The following is a 19,387-nucleotide window of genomic DNA, read 5'->3' as shown; positions in this document are numbered from 1 at the left end:
CATGACAGTGAACACATTCCGTGTACATTACTCTCCGAAACAGTTCTCTCCCTACGTCTCTTTATTTCTCCCTTGGAAGCTAAAATGTACTGCCAATTTGTCAACCAGAGTTAAAGGGCTAGAGCCCTAGAGGTCCCTTTTTTCAATGGATTGAATTATTTTGTTGGGTAGTGTTATCCACACACCCAATTTTATCTCACTCTTATCAATTTTTAGCCGTCGGGTTAAATGAATTGAAGATTAATGAACAAAAAATAACAAGGGTGTATGGAAGGTAAAAAAAAAGATATGCTAGCGATTAATTTTCACCCAAAAATATCATTTTAGAGATGCAAAATTATTGTACAAAAATCAAACAAAATGACATCTTGGTCAGGTCATGTGGGGTGGGTTAGCTTATTAGCATACCAGAAATGCTTGCCTCTTTTACATGCTAGGAGTCATTCATTCTTTTCGACTAATCAGAATTTGATACATTTGGATAAACATGAGCCACAAGTATTCGTGTCCGCATTCATGCATTAATCCTCATAGTTTTCGCTTCACCATCTTGCAAAGATACATAAAATTGACTCAAAAATATTGCCCTCTTTCCCAAACCCAATTTTATATGTACTTCAGTACCTTGTTTACTATACCAATATACAAACCCGAGAAAAACTCGCGTCAGGGCAACTCAGAAAAGCACGAACCTTCTGTATTTTGGTCACACTCGACCAGTACATTGGTCTTACCCGATGTGAAAGCTACCGGTCCCTATCAAGTTTCCCTCATCAAACCCACCACCATAACCACTGTTCACAAAACTATGCATACTAAAGAATTGGACCAAAAACTTTTGACAAAAAAAAAAAAAAAACGTGTCTGTCATTTCTGTAAGAGCAGCCTGAAGGTGAAATTGTATGGCATTATTTGCACCAACTGTGAAATGGGTTCGTCTCTTCCCCTCCTTTCAAGGCATTGAACTGCATCATTTCTCAGTTCATTTGGTAGCTGCATGCAAATCCAGTCCACCAATGATTCCAAATCCTTTGCGAAATCGAGTAAATACCAATCCAAAAGCTTGGGGATGATCAGTTTGTTTGTCCTTGAAATGCCAACTGCCGCCTGTATATACTCCCTTTTTGCTGCTTCCAACTCTTCTTCCACATGAGCTGCTGAGTACACTCTCACCTTTTGTTTCACAAGAATTTTTGCATATCAGAACGAACCGAATGGGTTTATACAGACGATTTCACACAAGTTTCGAATCTGAATTAAGTTTGAGATTAACTTACTGCAGGGGAGGACCAGCTTCCGCACGAAAGTGCAAATGTAACCAAGGGTTCAGACCACTCTAATCCGAAAATGCTGCGAGCTTTCATCTCATCATTTTTCGCAGCTTTTGGACATGTCTGTTTTAAGAGTAGGAAGCTTGTGAAACTTAATTTGCATTTTGTAGGCAATATGCATTAGATGAGAGTAACTTGAGTCACTCAACAAAAGTCAGTAGACCATAACCTAAAAGGATAGTGAATTTAAGGTGAATATACTTACAAATTTCAAGTGATAAGGCAGTCTTAAAATGAAATGCTCGATTGTAATTGCGTTCAGTGGGTGCCCCCCGACACCTATTGTTGCCTGATGCAAGCACATCCAATGTCAATTTACGAAAAATTATTGTACAATTGCTGTTGACACTAACAGAAACAGAACATCACATAACGAAGTACTGTGCATGATGCTATGGGCATATAAGGTTAAGGAATCCAATGTGTGTTCGTGTGTGCGTGCATGTCCAATGAAATCGGTAGAGATGGATTGATCTTACCTTTTGCATTAGTGCTACAACCATTTCAGGAGTCTCAGGTATCCCATGCTCTAAAAATGCCTACAATACAAACAGTTTCAAGTATGTATTGAAAAAACATGATTGATCAAACTTGCAGTTGGGACTATAAATATTTGGTTTTCGGTATTTTGGATAGAGAGATGCAGTATTACCTTCATCATGCAGGAATTATAAGTGTTGATCCAAAATGCAAGCTTTTGCTGATGGTTAAGACCTTCTAGACTCACTGTGGCAAGCTTTCCAAGTAGGAACCTGTTGATTTTTATAAATGACAAATCAATTAAACACAATCGCAAGCAGTTTGATTATTGGAGGACCAAGATTAGACAGACTAAAAACTCACTTTAATCTGTGCATCAGAATCAACGCGCTTGTTGTTCTGTTGAGATCAATCGAACCAATATCAATTGAACGGAGGTGTTTATAGGGGCCAATGTCTATGTCTCTGAATTCCAAACAAATACCATAAGGATCTCGAAACCCTGTCTCTCCATTTGATGCATGAGCAGATAATGTTGATCTAGAACTTCCCAATTCCTCTATCTTGTCCTTCAAACTGCTCATCCTCACAAAAATGCTGGACAAACACTTCACAATGTCCTCAGACACTTTGTTAGGAGTGTTATCAGCTTCCAGAACCCTATCATCCGAAGAACTAGATGAACTCTCATGTATTCTTTCCTGGTCTACTAATCTGCACTCTGGCTGAACAATTACAGGCACAAATAAATAACCACAATGTGTAACAGATTGAGTCTAATTACAACTTTTACAGTACTACATACCTCTAACTTCAAAGAGTCCGAAGATTTTGCCACGGATTCATGTTTCATACGAGATTTTTTCACTGGGGTTACAATTTTAGCAGTTTTCTTGTCAGGAGACTGCTTGTCCTTCGCTGCATTAGGACATAACCAATTCTCTTTTCCTCTACCATCTTCTGCAATAGTTGTGAAGGAATTGGGTTTCCTGGGAGTTTGTTTTCCATTGACTTGCCTGGTAGAACAATTCCCCGTTCGATCGGAGACGATATGATCAGTGGACATCATCCTTCTGCTCGAAGCACAGCGAGCAAGAGAAGGTTGAAGCCTGCTGGCCGATGTTGCTGACATGAACTCATTGTGTGACAAAGATTTTGACCTCTGATGTTTAGAGCCTCGAATCGGGGTCTGCTCAATCGAATCATTCAAAGTTTCGACACTACTCTTGGAGGACAGGTACACAGCCTGCTGATACAGGCCTTGTCGAAAATTAACAACCTGTTCTTCGAGCCGAACAACCTCCTCTTCCAAAACAGCTACTTCAGCCAGAAGTTCTAATGTCTGAAACAAAAAGCATCGCAATTTGCATCAATCCAAATGATGTGCATTCTTCATCAATTTCTAATCTTGGAAAAGGGTTCTTCTGGGTTTTCAGAGAGAGAGAGAGAGAGAGAGAGAGAGAGAGTGAGAGAGAGAGAGATAGAGAGGGAGTGAGAGAGATAATTGTACAAACATGTGGAGGGAGATAAGGAGGAAGACGAGGCAGAGCACCCAATGGTCTTGTAAAAGCCCTTTCCAATGCTCTGTGGACATTCTCTTCATGTCTGAGCTTCTTCTTCAGCTTATCAACCTGCATATTTCAAACCAAACCAATAAGTCAACGAACACATATCAAATAACAACATTAAAAGAAGAACTATTTTGCAGATATTAAGAAACCCAATTGAAATGTTGGAAGATTACATCTTTCTGCAATGCCATTTTTCGTTCTCGGTTCGATTTACGCCGATTGATTGCAGTTCTATCAATTCCCATTGCTCTGCTCTTCTGAGTCTCCATTTTCTTCTCCTTCTTTACAAATCCAACACCAAAACAATATCAATGTTATGAGCAAAAAAATGGGATCAGTGTGTCTGAGAAAAAAGGACTCCAAATGGAGAAACAACAACTATTCTTTTCTTGAGAATTAAAAGAATTTTTGGATAAAAAATGCCTCACTTTTCACAGATCAGTCGGAGATTAAACAAAAATGGAAAGAATTTTTTGGAAGTAAAGAATATTTAATATCTCATTAGTTATGAAATTAAATGAAAAAAATGGACAAGAAAATTTAAAAGCCTTTACTTTTTCAAGTAAATTTTAAAACCCAATTCAGATGCCTGTTGCCCATATTCAAAACTCCATTTTCAGAAAGGTTTCAAGGTCTAGAAGGCTAGAAGAAGAGAACCCAGAATTTTCTTTTTTACTTTTTTCTGGAGAAACAAACACACTGGCCTCGAAATTTGTCAATTATACGACCTCTCAGCTTTAAAGAAAGAAGAAGAATTACAACCCAAAAATGAAAAAAGAAAAGCAACTTACTTTATTAATATCATGGTTCATAGCAGCAGCAGCTTTCATGGTCTGCAGATTAGTGCGTACTCTGGTATTCATCTTTTTTTATTCTGGAAAAAAAAAAACAGAGAAAACTAAACTATGATGCAAATTTAATGCATCCTGAAAAGATGAACAGACGGATGACAACTAGAGAGAGAAAGAGCGAGAGAGAGAGAGAGAGATTATATTTCATAAATGGTTAAGAGAGCGGGAAAGTTGAAGTGGGTAAGACTCAGAAAAGGAAATGGCTACATTTGCATTTGGTGTTGTTGTTTGTTAGTTCTCTCTCTCTCTCTCTCTCTCTCTCTCTCTCTCTCAAACAGAGTGAAGTAAAAGAAAGCAGCAAAAGAACACAGATGACAGAGTTCTGAAGGAAACAGCAGAAAACGACGAGGTTTTAGACCTTTGAATTTGATAAAGCGTCGTCCAAGAAAAGCGTATAAGATGGACAACAAGCTTACTGCCATTATTATATATAATATTATATTATTTCATACAAGCAAATCTATTTTTTCTAGTCGATTTCAAACAAACAATCGAAGCTAAAGATTGTAGGTTTTATTATTATTATTTATTATTTTTTTTGTCGAAAGTTTATAGGATTTTTTAGTATGCCAAAGTTTAGAGGTTTTTCAATATGTATCGATGTATAATATACATCACAATTCTTAGCAGTTAGAGTTTTGTTCATTATATTTTTTATCAAACATTTTGTTCATTATATTTTTTATCAAACATTTTGTTCATTAGATTTTTTTTATCGTACATTTAATTTTTTTGGGAAAATGAAATGTGCGATCTTATATCCTTAATTGTTAGATCTTATCAATATCCTTAATTGTTAGATCTTATATTTGTTCTGGTGCATGTCATGCTTTGGTTTATGGGAAAATTTTTGAAGTTTAAATTGGCAAGCAATGTTTATACTATTAGGTTATAAAATGTAATTTGCCAAAGAAAAAAAGGTTACAAAATGTAGGTTTCTTTCCCTCTCTTTCTTTAAGTAACATTAAATTAAGAAACATGAAAGTTAGAGAGAGATAGAGACACGCACTAAAAAACACACGCTCTCTCCTCTCCCTTAAAATTTGAGCGTTTTTTCTTATGAAAAAAGTTAAGGAAATTCTCTTAAATTTAGAATATTCATAGATTTTCCACCACTTTATGTTTTTTACATAATATTTTATAATATTAGCATAAAAATTGTACAAAAAACATAAAATGCATGGCAGAAAATCTTACTTTTGAGTCTTCTTACCATTTTTCTTTTGGGAAAGTGAGAGGAACAAGAATGTGATTTGAGTCGTGATATTTGCAACTTTTAGCTTTTGTTTGTGTGACAACCCAAAATCTATGATGATGGATTAACATGCACAAAGCACTCTCCCACTCCAATCTTTTTGATTCCTACTAACTATAATTCATGACCAACCATTCCCTTCTTTTTACCTTTTATTTTTTTGCATCTTCTGTCTTTGGATTCCTTTCGTGAACTCAATTCTTTAATCAACTGCACTGGTTTTGTTTTAATTATTTAATTGGCAACTAATTGTCTTTCCAAGACACGTGTCCTACTAGGATAATTCATGCATGAATGATATTGTTCCAATAAACCATGGTCATTTGAAAATAATTATGGTTACAAAAAAGGCACTTGCATTTTGGAGGTATAATATGATAGCAAACACTTCTAAGATAAAAATATGCATATTACTATTCGGTTCATTAAGGTAATAATTATAATCTCAAAATGTATGGTATATGGTATCCTAGAATATAGTCGTTATCAGTGCCGCAGCTAGCATAGGGTCATTGATTGTTCATGACCTAAACAACTTCAAAAACTCTATGTATGTTTGTATGTGTAGTGTATTTATCCCTATAAACAGCTAGGGCAAATTAAATCACAACTTCCTTCTACTTCTTCTTCTATTTTGTTATCATCCATAATTGCAACATCCTTCCTACTTCTTCTATTGTTTTATCATCCATGTCTTCCTCTTCTCTCTTCTTATGTGCAACTCTATTGTGATCACCAAGTGATTGATGAAATGTCTTAGTTGAAAAGTCTTGGCAATCTTTAACATTACTCTAAAGTTTCCTATAGCCACCCTTGACAAACAAGCGTTTGTATACCATAGTAGTTGTTGACATATATTGGCATAAACCTTAGTAAATGTTGGCAAGAATCAATTGTTCGCATCAAGTTCTCAACGAAATGATCCAATGAAGTTTTTTTTTTTTTTTGTCGAAAATTACCCCATCATTTGAAAATTCTAGCTCTGCCACTATTCGCTACCAACTCACATGTAAATTTATGAATAGACAACGAGTTTTTACCTTAAGGTATAATATTAATAACCAATTCACATATCATAACATAAGTGAATTATTTATACTATATTGTAGTGTTTCAGTATCATATAATAGTATTGCGTCTAAATCGTAGACAAATAAATATTAGGAAGTTGTCTACATTGTGATGACAACTACAACGTACTAAACATCTGCAAGTGTAAGAGCCAAGTTACCAGCAGCTATAGGGACAATAAACAACTCATCTTATCATTATCATTAATAAAGTTGTTCATGTACTTGGCCCATGTTTAGTGCTGTAATATAGCTCTCAGATGCTCAAAGATTTATTGATTAATTGTTTTGGTTTATATATGAAAGATTTATTGATTGCACAAGAAATTGGCTTTTAACTAAATGCTTTTCAAGCAAAGCAAAAACCAACTTGCAAATTACTGATGGAGAAAGCCAGTTGTTATCTTCTCCATCGTGCAAGAGTATTAGGTAATTAGAGTCTCTTACAATCGACATATTTACTAGGGTAAGAGATTTGGATTAAGTTATACAAACTCGTTATTTTTAAGAGTTAAATTTAAGACTTCTTACTTATAAGTATAGAGAAATATCATTAGACCGCAATTTTAAGTGGCAAAATTTTCAAGGTTGAAATTTTGTAGTAGTTCAATATATTGTATACACTATGGTTTGACATTCCTTAAATCACTAGATATGATAGTTTTATCTAGAACATTTGAGCTTAGCCATACATTTTTTAAATGTATGTTGAGAGTGAATCCCACATCGAAAAAAGAAGAGATCTTACATGTGTTTATAAGAGATTGAGCTGCTCCCCATATTGCCAAATTGGTTTTATGAAGGAACTTGAACTTTGTTCAATGTATTGCAAACATTGATGCATATATAGTAGAAAAACTCCATTCTACTACATCTTTGTAAAGATGATTTACAAACTATTGTAGTCTATGAGAAGATAATTGACAATCGAAACAATACACTGACCAACTAGCTTAACCAACATATATGTCACATCCTGACACTTCCTTGTTCAGAAAATTTCATTTACTTTGTGATTATTTGGATTTTTATATTCTTTCCCAATTTTTAATTTGGTTCAAATAATCATAAATTATTAATTAAAATATTTGAGATTGCAGGGAACTTGGTTGTCAATAGACACTATAGAGTCACCATTATAACTTGAATATTCACCTCCATATCTTTATGCATTATATATATATATATATATATATATATATATAAAAGATGACTATGTATGTACATGGATTATTTATACATATATATTATCACTATTTTTTACCCAAAAAAATAATATTATCACCATAAAACAATGGGTCCAATTAATGTGGTTAATATCCAAATGATTGTTAGAGGCATCGTGAACATTTAGACAAAGGATCAAACATAACCATCAACATACTCCACAAACATGCGTTAAGTTGCCCGGCATGTCTAGTTTCAGGAGAAATTTGGACGATTTATTAGACGGCAATCCAAATATTGTTATGAAATTAATCTTCCATGCTTCAAATTCAAGTAATTCATTGTGTTTTTCTTTGGCTGATTTTTCAGATGCTTTTGTCCGTAAGCTCTTTTTCTGTTAGTACACAATTTTTGGATCTTTGTTAGTCTTTTATTATTGCGGCTATTTGGAAAGCTCAAAACAAGTTTATTTTCAGAGTCTTCTAATTTTTTTTCATCGTCTTTCCATGTCTATCATTTATGGATTCGTTCATGGTGGGAAGTTTATTCCTTGATACTCTTAAGGTTTAGATACTCGTATCATTTCTTCTCTAGGGATTCGGCCTATTTCTTGCAAGGCCCTTACTATTCTTCTCGTGTTACAGTCTCCTCCTTGGTATCCTTGGATTAAACTTAATACAGATGGTTTGTGTTAATGAAATCCTAGTCCTACATCTTGTGGGGGTGTTATTAGAGATTGTTGTGGTCGGTTTCTTGGTGGTTTCTGTCAGGGTATTGCCCATCACTGTTCTTTCTTTTCAGAACTTCATGCAATTATTATTGGTGTAGAATTCTTTATTAGAGGGATAGGCGTTGTCTTTGGTTGGAAAGTGACTATTCTAGGGATTGGCGTTCAAGTTACTTTGTTTTTAGACTATGTTAGCTTGCCTGGCTTTCGGTTTTCAAACTAATTCGTACCACAACTTTCAAGTAACAGATTACTTAGCTAATTATGGAGTTGATCATCCAAGTGATAAACACCACTTTCACGTTGCAGGTACTGGCTTCATCCTTGTATTTTTTGTTATCGCTCTTTTTTATTTGATAACATTCGAAGAAAAGGGACAAGGGGTCGTTCTATCGAGAAATTAACCATTTCTAATCACTGGGAATGAAGTAGCTTATTTTGTAGGCTACTTTTGATAGACCAGTGACCAAGCCTATATGTAGCTTGACCCGCCTGATTCATTACCATCATTTTCTTAATTAAAAAAAAAAAGAAAAAGAAAGAAAGAAAGAGAGAGCAATAAAGAAAAGTAATTCATTGTGTGAGGATACGAATGGGATACAAGAAGATGGTTTTTAAGGTCAAGATGCAAGAAAATAGTTGGTCTCTTAGACCCTTGTTTATAGAAGAAATTGACATATCAATTAAAATGTGTGACTATAGTTTTAATTAAATCACCTAATGCGTTTGGGATAGAGAGGGGGAAGCCAGTCAAATGTGGGATTCCATGGCTAGTAGTATCTGAAGAGTAGCAAAAGGGGTATTAGGAGAGTCCAAGGGCTTTGCTCCACACCAAAAGGAATCTTGGTGGTGGAAGGAGGAGGTATATATAAAGGTTAAGGCTAAGAAGGAATGCTGTAAAGCTTTATACAAGGATAGGATTGAAGAAAACAATGAAAGGTATATAATAGTGAAGAAGGAGGTGAAGAAAGCTGTGAGAGAAGCTAAGCTAGCGGCTTTTGATGATATGTATAAGCGACTATATACCAAAAAAGGAGAGTTGGATATCTATAAACTAGCTAGAGCAAGGGAAAAGAAGACAAGGGACCTAAACCAAGTGAGGTGCATCAAGGATGAGAATGGAAAGGTTCTTGCTACAGAGAATACGGTCAAAGACAGATGGAGAAGTTATTTTCATAATCTTTTCAATGAAGGACATGAAAATAGTACTTCTTTTGGGAGGGGGGGAGTTGAGTAACTTAGAAGAGTGTAGAAACTATTCCTTTTACCGCCGAATTAGGAAGGAATAAGTGGTTGTAGCTTTGAAAAAATGAAGCATAGAAAAGATGATATACCGATCGAAGTGTGGAAAGTCTTGGGAGAGACGGGTATAGCATGGCTCACAAACCTTTTCAATAGGATTTTGAAAACGAAGAAGATGTCAAATGAGTGGTGAAAGAGCACTTTGGTGCTTATCTACAAGAATAAGGGCAACGTACAAATTTTCATGAACTATAGGGGTATTAAGTTAATGAGTCATACAACGAAGCTCTGGGAGAGAGTAATTGAGCATAAACTGAGGCAAGAAACACAGGTCTCAGAGAACCAATTTGGGTTATGCCAGGGTGCTCAACTATGGAGGCAATCTATCTCTTATGAAGATTGATGGAAAAATATAGAGATATGAAAAAGGATTTGCACATGGTCTTCATAGATTTGGAAAAAGTGTATGATAGTGTCCCAAAAGACATTCTTTGGAGGATTTTAAAGAATGAGTACGAGTAACTTATATCCAAGCTATAAAGGATATATATGATGGAGCAAGGACTGTCGTAAGAACTCATGAAGGACAAACCGAAAGCTTCCCCATAATTGTAGGGTTACATCAAGGCTCATCTTTAAGTTCTTACCTTTTTGCATTGGTAATGGATGAGTTAACAGGATATATTCAAGATGATATTCCTTGGTGTATGCTTTTCGCAGATGACATATTGTTGGAATCTAAAGGTATTCGCCTAAGTCGGTCAAAGACAAAGTATATGGAATGCAAGTTCAGCGCAAATGGAGTCAAATGAGTTAGGGATGAGGATTGGAGATCAGGAAGTACCAAAGAGCAACCACTTTCGCTACCTAGGATCTATCTTGCAAAAGAACGGAGAGTTGGATAGAGACCTCAACCATAGAATATAAGTTGGATGGATGAAGTGGAAGAGTGCACCCGGCATGTTGTGTGACCGTCGTATGCCACTGAAGCTCAAGGGAAAATTTTATAGGACGACAATAAGGCCGGCAATGCTTTATGGCACATAATGTTGGGTAGTGAAGCATCAACATGTACATAAAATGGGTGAGCGGAGATGAGAATGCTTCATTGGATGTGTGGGCACACGAGAGAGGATAAGATTAGGAATGAGGATATTTGAGGTAAAGTAGGAGTAGCCACAATTGAAGGAAAGATGGGAGAAAATCGGTTGCGATGGTTTGGACATGTGAAACGAAGGCCTACGCTCCGGTTATAAGATGCGATTACGGGACAGAGGTTCAAGGCCGAAGGGGTAGAGGAAAACCTAGAAGGACTTTAGAAGAGACTCTAAGAAAAGACTTAGAGAACTTGGATCTAACGGAAGACGTGACAAAAAACCGAGCATAATGGCGTTTTAGGATTCACATAGCCGACCTCACTTAGTAGGAAAATGCTTTATTGTTGTTGTTTGTTGTTTTGACTATAGTTTTAATTAAACAAATAGTCTTTTAGTTTGGTCTCGCTTGTTAAAATCGCTTTATGTGAGCTCTGTTATAGGTTTGTTACGTCTGTTATTTTTGCGACAGATTAATACTAGTGGTATTTGTGCTTGTGGTAGCCGTGTTAGGTTTTTACTCTCTATATGTTTGTTTGTGCAGCTTATCTACAGATCAATATATTACTCAATTAAAGAGATGTACCCATATGATACCTCCTATAATTGTTCTTATTCATTAATGAAATATTGCCATCAATTGCTTGTTGTAAGTAACCAAAAGCTATCAGTCACTTCACAACATTGTTTCAAAGCATTTACTTGTTCATGAAGGATATTTAAGCATTCATTAAAATGCTTAGCATGTCCTTGATATTTGCAAAATAAAATGAATAATTTGTAAACTACGTGATGTGTCACTAATATAAAATTTATTACTTAATTAATAATCCAATCATTTATAATATGTCATATTTTTACAAAATATCAAAATATGGTTTAAGCTTTAAATATATGCTCTCCCTAACATTACCCAATAAAAAATAAAAGCAACGAAGGCAATATAGTTGCTTTTGAAGTTGAGCTTCAAACTAATTTTTTCCCACCACAACTTTCTCACACCACACCTTACCAAATACTCTAGCAATTAAAAGTTACAAAAAGAGAGTACAAGCTGTCCTAAAAACTCAACTCCAAAGTCCAAACAGGCAGTAAACCACTTCCTTTAAATTTATATAAACTTCAAAAAGGAAAGAAAAATTACAAACAAAACTCAGAACCCAAATATATAACCATTTGCATTCTCAATCTGGATGAACAACATGAACTTAAAGAGAACATTAAAAGGTAGCCACAATTCTTAAGTGATACCATCACAAGAGTAGCATTAGAAGTAAACTTTGAGAGACCTTCCCAATGCATTGTTGCATAAACAATACATATATATATATATATATATATATATAAATAATATATGCATATATAAATAGTATAATAAGCATGCATGATAATAGGACATGGTAAAAAAAACAAGATTAGGTACATGGTCTCAATGATTCATCTGCATTTTTCCTTTTTTTTATTTGCAGAAGCACGTGAGCGTGCGCTTCATTCATTCATGTGTACATTTATACATGTGCGTGTATGGTTCAACTGTGGAAGCAAAGCAAGCAAGAGCATGCCCTCACTCAGTGACTTATCAGTCTCTCTCAGTCATCAGTCTCATGCGCCAGCTCGAATCAATCGATCTACCAACTAATTCAACATGATCATTCCTTAACTTTTTGGTCGGGCGAAAAGCAAAAGCTCTCTCTCATGAAATTTCTGGTTTTAACTTAAACAACGAATCATTTTCTTAATCGAAGCATCAATACTCTTCACTCTAAACATTTAATTAAATACTTTTTATAACTTACAAAACAGATCAACTTTATGTCTAATTTAATTGGAAAGTTCGTGTATCAACATCATAACACCACTTGTTATAAAGTTATTAACTGAATGAATTGCAACAACGTATGTGGTGTGTCAAGGATATATCGAAAAAAATTCTTGTCCAAATGAATTCTTTGTAATCATAAGTTGAGGAAGTGACTATTCCGTAAAGTCGAACATGTTGAATGGTAAGTCAGGCATGTATTCATGCCAAAGAAATAATTGTGCGTACGACCTTAATTCCTCAGCCCTCACCTAGCTACCTTATTTCCTTCAATTTTTCTACGTAGAGTTCTATTTTACTTTTTTGGGGTCTATGTCAAGACTATGAAGAACCAAAGATTAATCTTTTTGCTGATATGCAACGAGTTTAAATAAAAATGGCGAAATAGTACTGTAGAAAGAACATGAAAAAAAAACTGAAAAAAAGAGAAGGGGGGGGGGGGTTCTAAATTAAACATCTAGGAGGTTTTAGGGTTTCTTTATGGTTACTTAGGGTTTGTCTTTTGTAACACACGACAATACTATAGAAATATTGAATTGAATTGGTTGATTTCCATGTATAGGGTAATCTCCTTTATGTATACATCACAAGCCTTCGTCTACAAGGATTAGGATTCCTTTACGCTAAACTAATCTAAACAACGAAAAAAAGAATTCAAATGGATGAAGACGATTACATTGTTAAAACCAATTTGATTAAGCCTCTGTGACAGAAAAAGAACTCGGAACTGACATTGTGCAATTCTTACTCCAAATTCTAAATCCAAAAGCCGCAAAAAATTCACGAGATGGTCCTATATAACGTGGCCCTTGTTTTGTATTTGAGGTTGATCTGAGGAGCAAGGTAGCGGTCCCAAATTTATACAGGGAGCAAGATGGCCGAGACCCACCATAAAATTTTGAGCTCATCAGTATGTAGCAGTAGTGTAACTGTGAAAGATACTGAAGATTGAGAGGTGAGGTCGAAAGCAAAAACAAAAAAGAAAAAGGAACTGTAACATTTGCTGATGAAGATGTTGATGCAGACTGAGGGGAAAAAAAAGAAGGGAAAAGCATGCAGCACATGCAAGTAAACTTTATCTAATCCCTTCTCCACCACTCAGTACCGGTGAGTGGTGAGATTCAATTCTAGATTTGGTCTAGGAACTCACTGACTGCGATGCTGTACACACACACACACACATAAATATGTATATGTGTGTGTGTATATATATATATATGTATGTATATATATATATATATGTATGTATGTATGTATAGACAATTCATAAAAGAAAAGAAAATGAAAGAACCCAACCTTTTGTCTTAGTGGATTGATCAACCAACCACAAAATGGTCATCCCCTTTAGATTTTTTAGATAATATTCCATACGTAGGTGGTGAAATTTTGAAGGGAATTAGTTTTACATATTGACATAGCTATATATATAGGATCTCGTGCATGCTATCGACCCAAATTCATTGTCTAACCAGCAACATATTCTATTTATTTGACAGCTTACAAGAAAGCATTATCCTCTTATACCCTAATATCATGAATGCAGTTAACGTATCACAATGCTATCGTCTATGTATAAGACGATCATGTAACTATGCAAATGGATTTTTATTTAGAGTGCTAGAGTGGAAATCGCAAAAGAAAAAAACATGAAACCTTGTCAAATTAAAAGATTTGTGTTGATTTTGGTTGTCACAGTGTCACTTGTTACTTAAGGGTCATTAGGCAAGGAAGACCGATCCAAATAAGAAATTGACTATTCATGGAAGCTCATCTAAACCAATATCCCATTTTTGTGACAACTAATACTTCTTTTGTAGGGCTTAGTTAGGAAAGCTTTGATTTTGTAGTATTACAACATCATATACATCAAAAGAAACTAAATTTTATTCTCTCAGTAATAGTGGTCCTAACCCTCGTTCAACGCTATTGATTATGATTACGCGCCACTTGAAAACATTTTACGATTATATTGAAAAGAATTGAATTTAAAACTTATCATAATCGTAACTCATTATTTAACATCATTTGCCACTTAATTTGGCTAACCCTAAGGGTATGCGCTATCATGAGCTAAAGTAAGATTAATTTGAGTGCAGATATTGAAAAACCAACCTTATGGTAGCTGAGAATATGTGGCAGATATTGGTAAATTTGGCACTATATGAGTATGATTGGTTTTGACTCTTGAGGCCTTAACTTGCTTATCCACCATTTAAAGTGCATATATACCAATTAAGGACACCATCTCATTTGAGCTCAGTGGCTCAACCACTTTCTAGTGGGACTGTGGGAGGACAGCATTCACAGCAGTTTTCACATCTCTTACCATACATTTTACACCTTTTTCTGTTTTGGTTTAATCTTTTATAGAAATTATAATCCCCACGGCGTTCATCGTTCAATTTTTTTTAATGGTTTGTTTTAGAATTTTAGTAGTGAACATGCCACTTCAAGAAATAAATAATCATTTTGCTGAAATAAAATTACTATAATATAAAATTTTGTTTCTCTGTCTGCGTGGCATATTTGTTTTCAAGTGATTCATCTTATAATTTGAGTGTTATAAAAATAAAAAATAAAAAAACTGTTGTAGGCTTATTTGACTAAACTATTCTAAGGGAATAAAGAGGGGGAGGTTGGCGGCAATAAGAGTGAGAGGAGAGAGATTTAATTGTGGAGTAATGCTATTCATATCATCTTTTGTACTACATTTTCATACCCCCTTAGGTGACATTTGATGTGAACAGCCAAATCATTTGAATTAATCAAAATTTTAAATTTAGTTCATTGTTTAATAAACTAATAATTAAGAAAAACTAGTTAATTAAATGATGATTGTGATATACAATGAATTTTTCTCCTTCATTTCCTTGGGTTTTGCATATTTTTCAAATGATGTGGCTGTCTATATCAAATGTCATCTAAGGTGGTATAGAAATGTGGTATAAAAACATGGTATGAATAACATTATTCTTAATTGTGAGGTGTGTGTTGTATCACCCTATTGTGCTTTTATTTATGGTAGTAGGATATGTTAAATCCTTATCCTTTTAGGATTCCAAGTCTAATAGGATATTAACCACTAAAAGGGAATATTCAAAGATATCCCTAGATACATTAGGATTTACACAATTATATTCCTATTGTAAATATGACTGCAACTCTCCCCCATGAGTGTGTAAATATTCAAACAAAACATCGCATCAGATCTTCAACAGATAAGGTAGAATAGTTGATGAAGTTGGCGGCACAATGGGCGAATGCGAGTCTCAAATTTAAGAAAGTATGCATTGGTAGTAAAACTCATAAAACCTGGATATGGTAAAACTCATAAACTAGGGAGAAAAGTGAGAAGTATGCATAATGTCTAAAACAAACGTCAAACAGAACGAAAGTAGTGAACTCAACGGATTATGATCATCCCAAGATGGGTGCCTCATCAAAACCTCGTTAGGTAGTAAAAACCCAGTGGGAAAAATGCCCCTAATCGTAAGAAAAAATAATACATTAAGATCAAGTGAGTATGCTTCAGGATACTCCCCCTAAGTTAAACATAACTTTCAAATAAAAGAACTACAAGCGATTTAACTTAAATAATTTACGTATATCGACTCCTTTACTCCGTGGACGTAGCCAAACTTAGAGTGAACACGTACATCTTGTGTTTGTTTCCCTATCTCTATCTCTTTACATATTATCCTCACTAGGTGACCGGAGCAACCGAGCGAAGGTCATAAAGTTGACACTTTACATTGTTCCAAAGTCTTCACTGATTTTGTGCATCAATAATCGTAAATCCGAAATGTGACTTCTTTATGAACACGCATGGGCATAATTTGTTGTTCACATAATCCTAACTTATCAAATATTTACTCAGACGGTTATACCACATCCGCCTGGATTGTTTCAATCCGTAGAATGATTTCCTCAATCTAATAGAGAGCGTGTTCTGTGGTCTAGAACTATTTGAACCAGTCAATGGAAGTCTTTATGGAACTTTCATGTAGATTTCTATATCTAGATCCCCATAGAGATACGTGGTTACCACGTGCATAAGCTGCATATTCAGTTTTTCAAAAACTACCAAACTGATAAGGTAGCGGAATATTATGACGTCCATTACGGCTGAATACATCTCCTTGTAATCAATCCTAGGACACTGAGAGAAGCCTTGCACTACAAAGAGTGCTTTGTATCGCATTATTTCATTTTTCTTATTACGCTTGCTCACGAAAACCCACTTGTAGCCCAGAGGCTTCATATGTGGTGCAGTAGGAGCTATAAGTCCAAACACCTTACGTTTTGCAAGCGAATCGAGTTCGACTTGGATTGCTTATTTCCAGTTTGACCAATCTGTTCTACATCGACATCATCAATGGAACGTGGTTCAATGTCATTGCTAAGCATGATGTCAGTAGCCACTGTGTACGTAAATGCATCGTCGATGATCATCTCATTCTGATTCCAAACCTCATCCAATACTGCGTAGTGGACCGAAATCTCGCGATTATCTGGAGGTCGTGTTGTCTCATCTAGACATCACCGTAATCTTGAATAACCTCATGCGTTGGAATAGATGAGTGAGTGATGGTCAGATTCAAACTAAGGTCACTAGTTTGTGCTGTTTTCCTCTTTTAGGGTTGTGAATCCTTTAAACCAAAGGATCTGCCACGCTTCAGGGTCAAAGCAAAATATTGGCTAACCGCCAATGTACCGAGTCGTGTGGAAGGTGCAGCCTTCCCATCTTCGGGGATGGTTCGGCCTTCCCAGGTAGTATTACGGCGTACTCGAGGTACGTCTATCCTTGTAGGTGCGTTTGCAGCAGGTATAGTATATTTGATCTTGTCACCTTGGCTAGATCAGTAAAAACATTTGGCATGTTTTGAGCAATGCTCTGAAAATTTATAATTCTTCGTACCTCAGTTTCAGACTGGGTAATGCGGGATCTAAATAAGACATAGTGGGAATATACCATGACAATTCGCGGCGTTCTTGAGGAACGTAAACATGCTTATTTCCCCCTAACGATAGGAATACTGTCTTAAAATGATTATCCGCAAAACATGGGGTAAAGAGATCTCTTGTCAAAGGCTTCTAAATAACGAATAATTGATGGCGAATCATAACCGACATAGATTCTCATTTTTCTCTGAGGGCCCATTTTGGTACGTAATGGCGGGGTTATTGGCATATAAACTGCACACCTAAACACACATAAATGTGAGGCGTCAGGCTTGTATCCAGTAACAAATTGTAAAGGTGAATGAGGTTGTGTAATGGTGAGCCTTGGACGAACCAACAAAGCTACGTGCAATATTGCATAGCCCCAGGCAGATACCGGTAGTTTGGTTCGCATAACCAAAGTCCGAGCTATCAATTGAAAGTGCTTTATGAAAGCTTCTGCCATGCCATTTTGGGTGTGAACATGGGGTACAAGATGTTCAACTTCAATCCTAACTGACATGTAATAGTTGTCAAAAGTTTGTGACATAAACTCTCCAAGGTTATCCAATTGAATCTACTTGATTGGATAATAAGGGTGGTGAGCCCTAAGCTTAATAATTTGTGCTAAGAGTTTCGCAAATGCAGCATTGTGTGTGGACAATAAGCAAACATGTGACCATCATGTCGATGCATCAACCAACACCATAAAATATCTAAATGGCCCTCATGTTGGTCGGATAGGTCCACAAATATCCCCTTGAATCATCTGAAGAAACTTTGGAGGGTTGTGAATAATCTTTGTAATTGAAGGTTGAGTATTCAACTTCACCAATGAACACGCTTTGCATGGCGGGAATCCAACGTATGGAGGTAAGTGATGACCAAGTGATGATTTAAGGATACGGCGCATCATGTCACATCCGGGATGTCCCATATGGTCATGCCAAAGTAGTAAAGTGCTCTAGAACTCAGGCACAAGGCTGGCCACATGGTGGGCTTCTATGCTGCAAATGGTTGTGATGTACAATCCACTCGGGAGACGTTCCATGTTCTTGTAAATACGTTTCTGGCCATACTTGTAAGAAGTGATACAAAGAAATTCAGATTCATTCTCTTCAGTGGTTTCAATATGATATTGATTATCTCGAATATCTCTAAAATTCAGATACGTTCTTCCGGAATGTGGAGAATAGAGGACATCTTTAATGGTTAAGACAATACCATTAGACAACATGATACAGGCCCTTCTGTATCTTTCAATTAGGTTAGATGAGCCTGAGAGAGTTGTCAGAGGTGCTTTCTAAGGTACAAAGTTAGTAAAATAGTGTCGCTCACACAATATGGTGTGCGTGGTAGCACTATCAGCCAGACAACTAACTTCCCCACTAGACATACCTAGAAATAAATTGATTGAATTGGTCACATGCATAAATATAATTCCATTCATTCAATTAATCAATTCGAGAAATAATATCCATAAAATAATTATCGATAATTCAAAACAAACCAAAACCAAACAAATTATTCCAAATAATTAGAAAAATTGTCCAAAAACTAAACCATAAACTGAAAAATTAAGAGGGGTCCGGCCACTCCTAGTGGGTTAAGCCACTAGGGGTAAAAAATACACCCTAAAAACATGTCTAGAAGAATAAAACTTATTCGTCCATAGGAGCTGCCTCCTGAAAATCTAATATCTTCATGGATGTAGTAGCATTTTTGGGATGTTCCACATGGGCAAAGTTAGACTCATGATGGGAATGATACTTGGCAATGGCCTTAGGGGTAGCTCTGCATACGCATGACCAATGATCCTTTGATCCATAGTGGTATCAC

At 35.7% G+C, this 19,387-nt stretch overlaps 1 protein-coding gene across 2 annotated transcripts; it reads right to left on the bottom strand.

Moving 5' to 3' along the window:
- Positions 1-582: 582 nt before the first annotated feature.
- LOC103956570 lies at positions 583-4,615 on the bottom strand. Of its 2 annotated transcripts, none has more exons than XM_009368593.3 (10): positions 4,174-4,615; positions 3,556-3,663; positions 3,326-3,442; positions 2,617-3,153; positions 2,175-2,536; positions 1,984-2,083; positions 1,811-1,870; positions 1,537-1,620; positions 1,278-1,394; positions 583-1,173 (listed from the first exon to the last, which is right to left on the bottom strand). In XM_009368593.3, exons 1-10 carry the CDS (start codon positions 4,243-4,245, stop codon positions 868-870), a joined length of 1,863 nt encoding a protein of 620 aa, XP_009366868.2. In that variant the 5' UTR covers positions 4,246-4,615; the 3' UTR covers positions 583-867. The 2 variants fall into 2 exon arrangements, with proteins under 2 accessions (XP_009366868.2, XP_048431285.1); XM_048575328.1 differs by lacking the exon at positions 4,174-4,615 and adding an exon at positions 3,937-4,090.
- Positions 4,616-19,387: the final 14,772 nt, after the last annotated feature.

The sequence above is a fragment of a genome, unplaced genomic scaffold (assembly GCF_019419815.1).
Source record: "Pyrus x bretschneideri cultivar Hongxiangsu unplaced genomic scaffold, Pyrus_bretschneideri_v1 Contig8, whole genome shotgun sequence".
NCBI classification, from domain to species: domain Eukaryota; kingdom Viridiplantae; phylum Streptophyta; class Magnoliopsida; order Rosales; family Rosaceae; genus Pyrus; species Pyrus x bretschneideri.
Note: the sequence above shows the minus strand (reverse complement) of the source record. Positions and strands in the feature narration are given on the sequence as shown.

Bases quoted from the DNA above. Each gene is read 5' to 3' on its own strand.
- LOC103956570 (XM_009368593.3), bottom strand. From the start codon at position 4,245: ATGAATACCAGAGTACGCACTAATCTGCAGACCATGAAAGCTGCTGCT. The intron at 2,537-2,616 runs GTATGTAGTACT...GTAATTGTTCAG, and splicing joins CGGACTCTTTGAAGTTAGAG to CCAGAGTGCAGATTAGTAGA. The intron at 1,174-1,277 runs GTAAGTTAATCT...GTGAAACAAAAG, and splicing joins GAAGCTGGTCCTCCCCTGCA to GTGAGAGTGTACTCAGCAGC.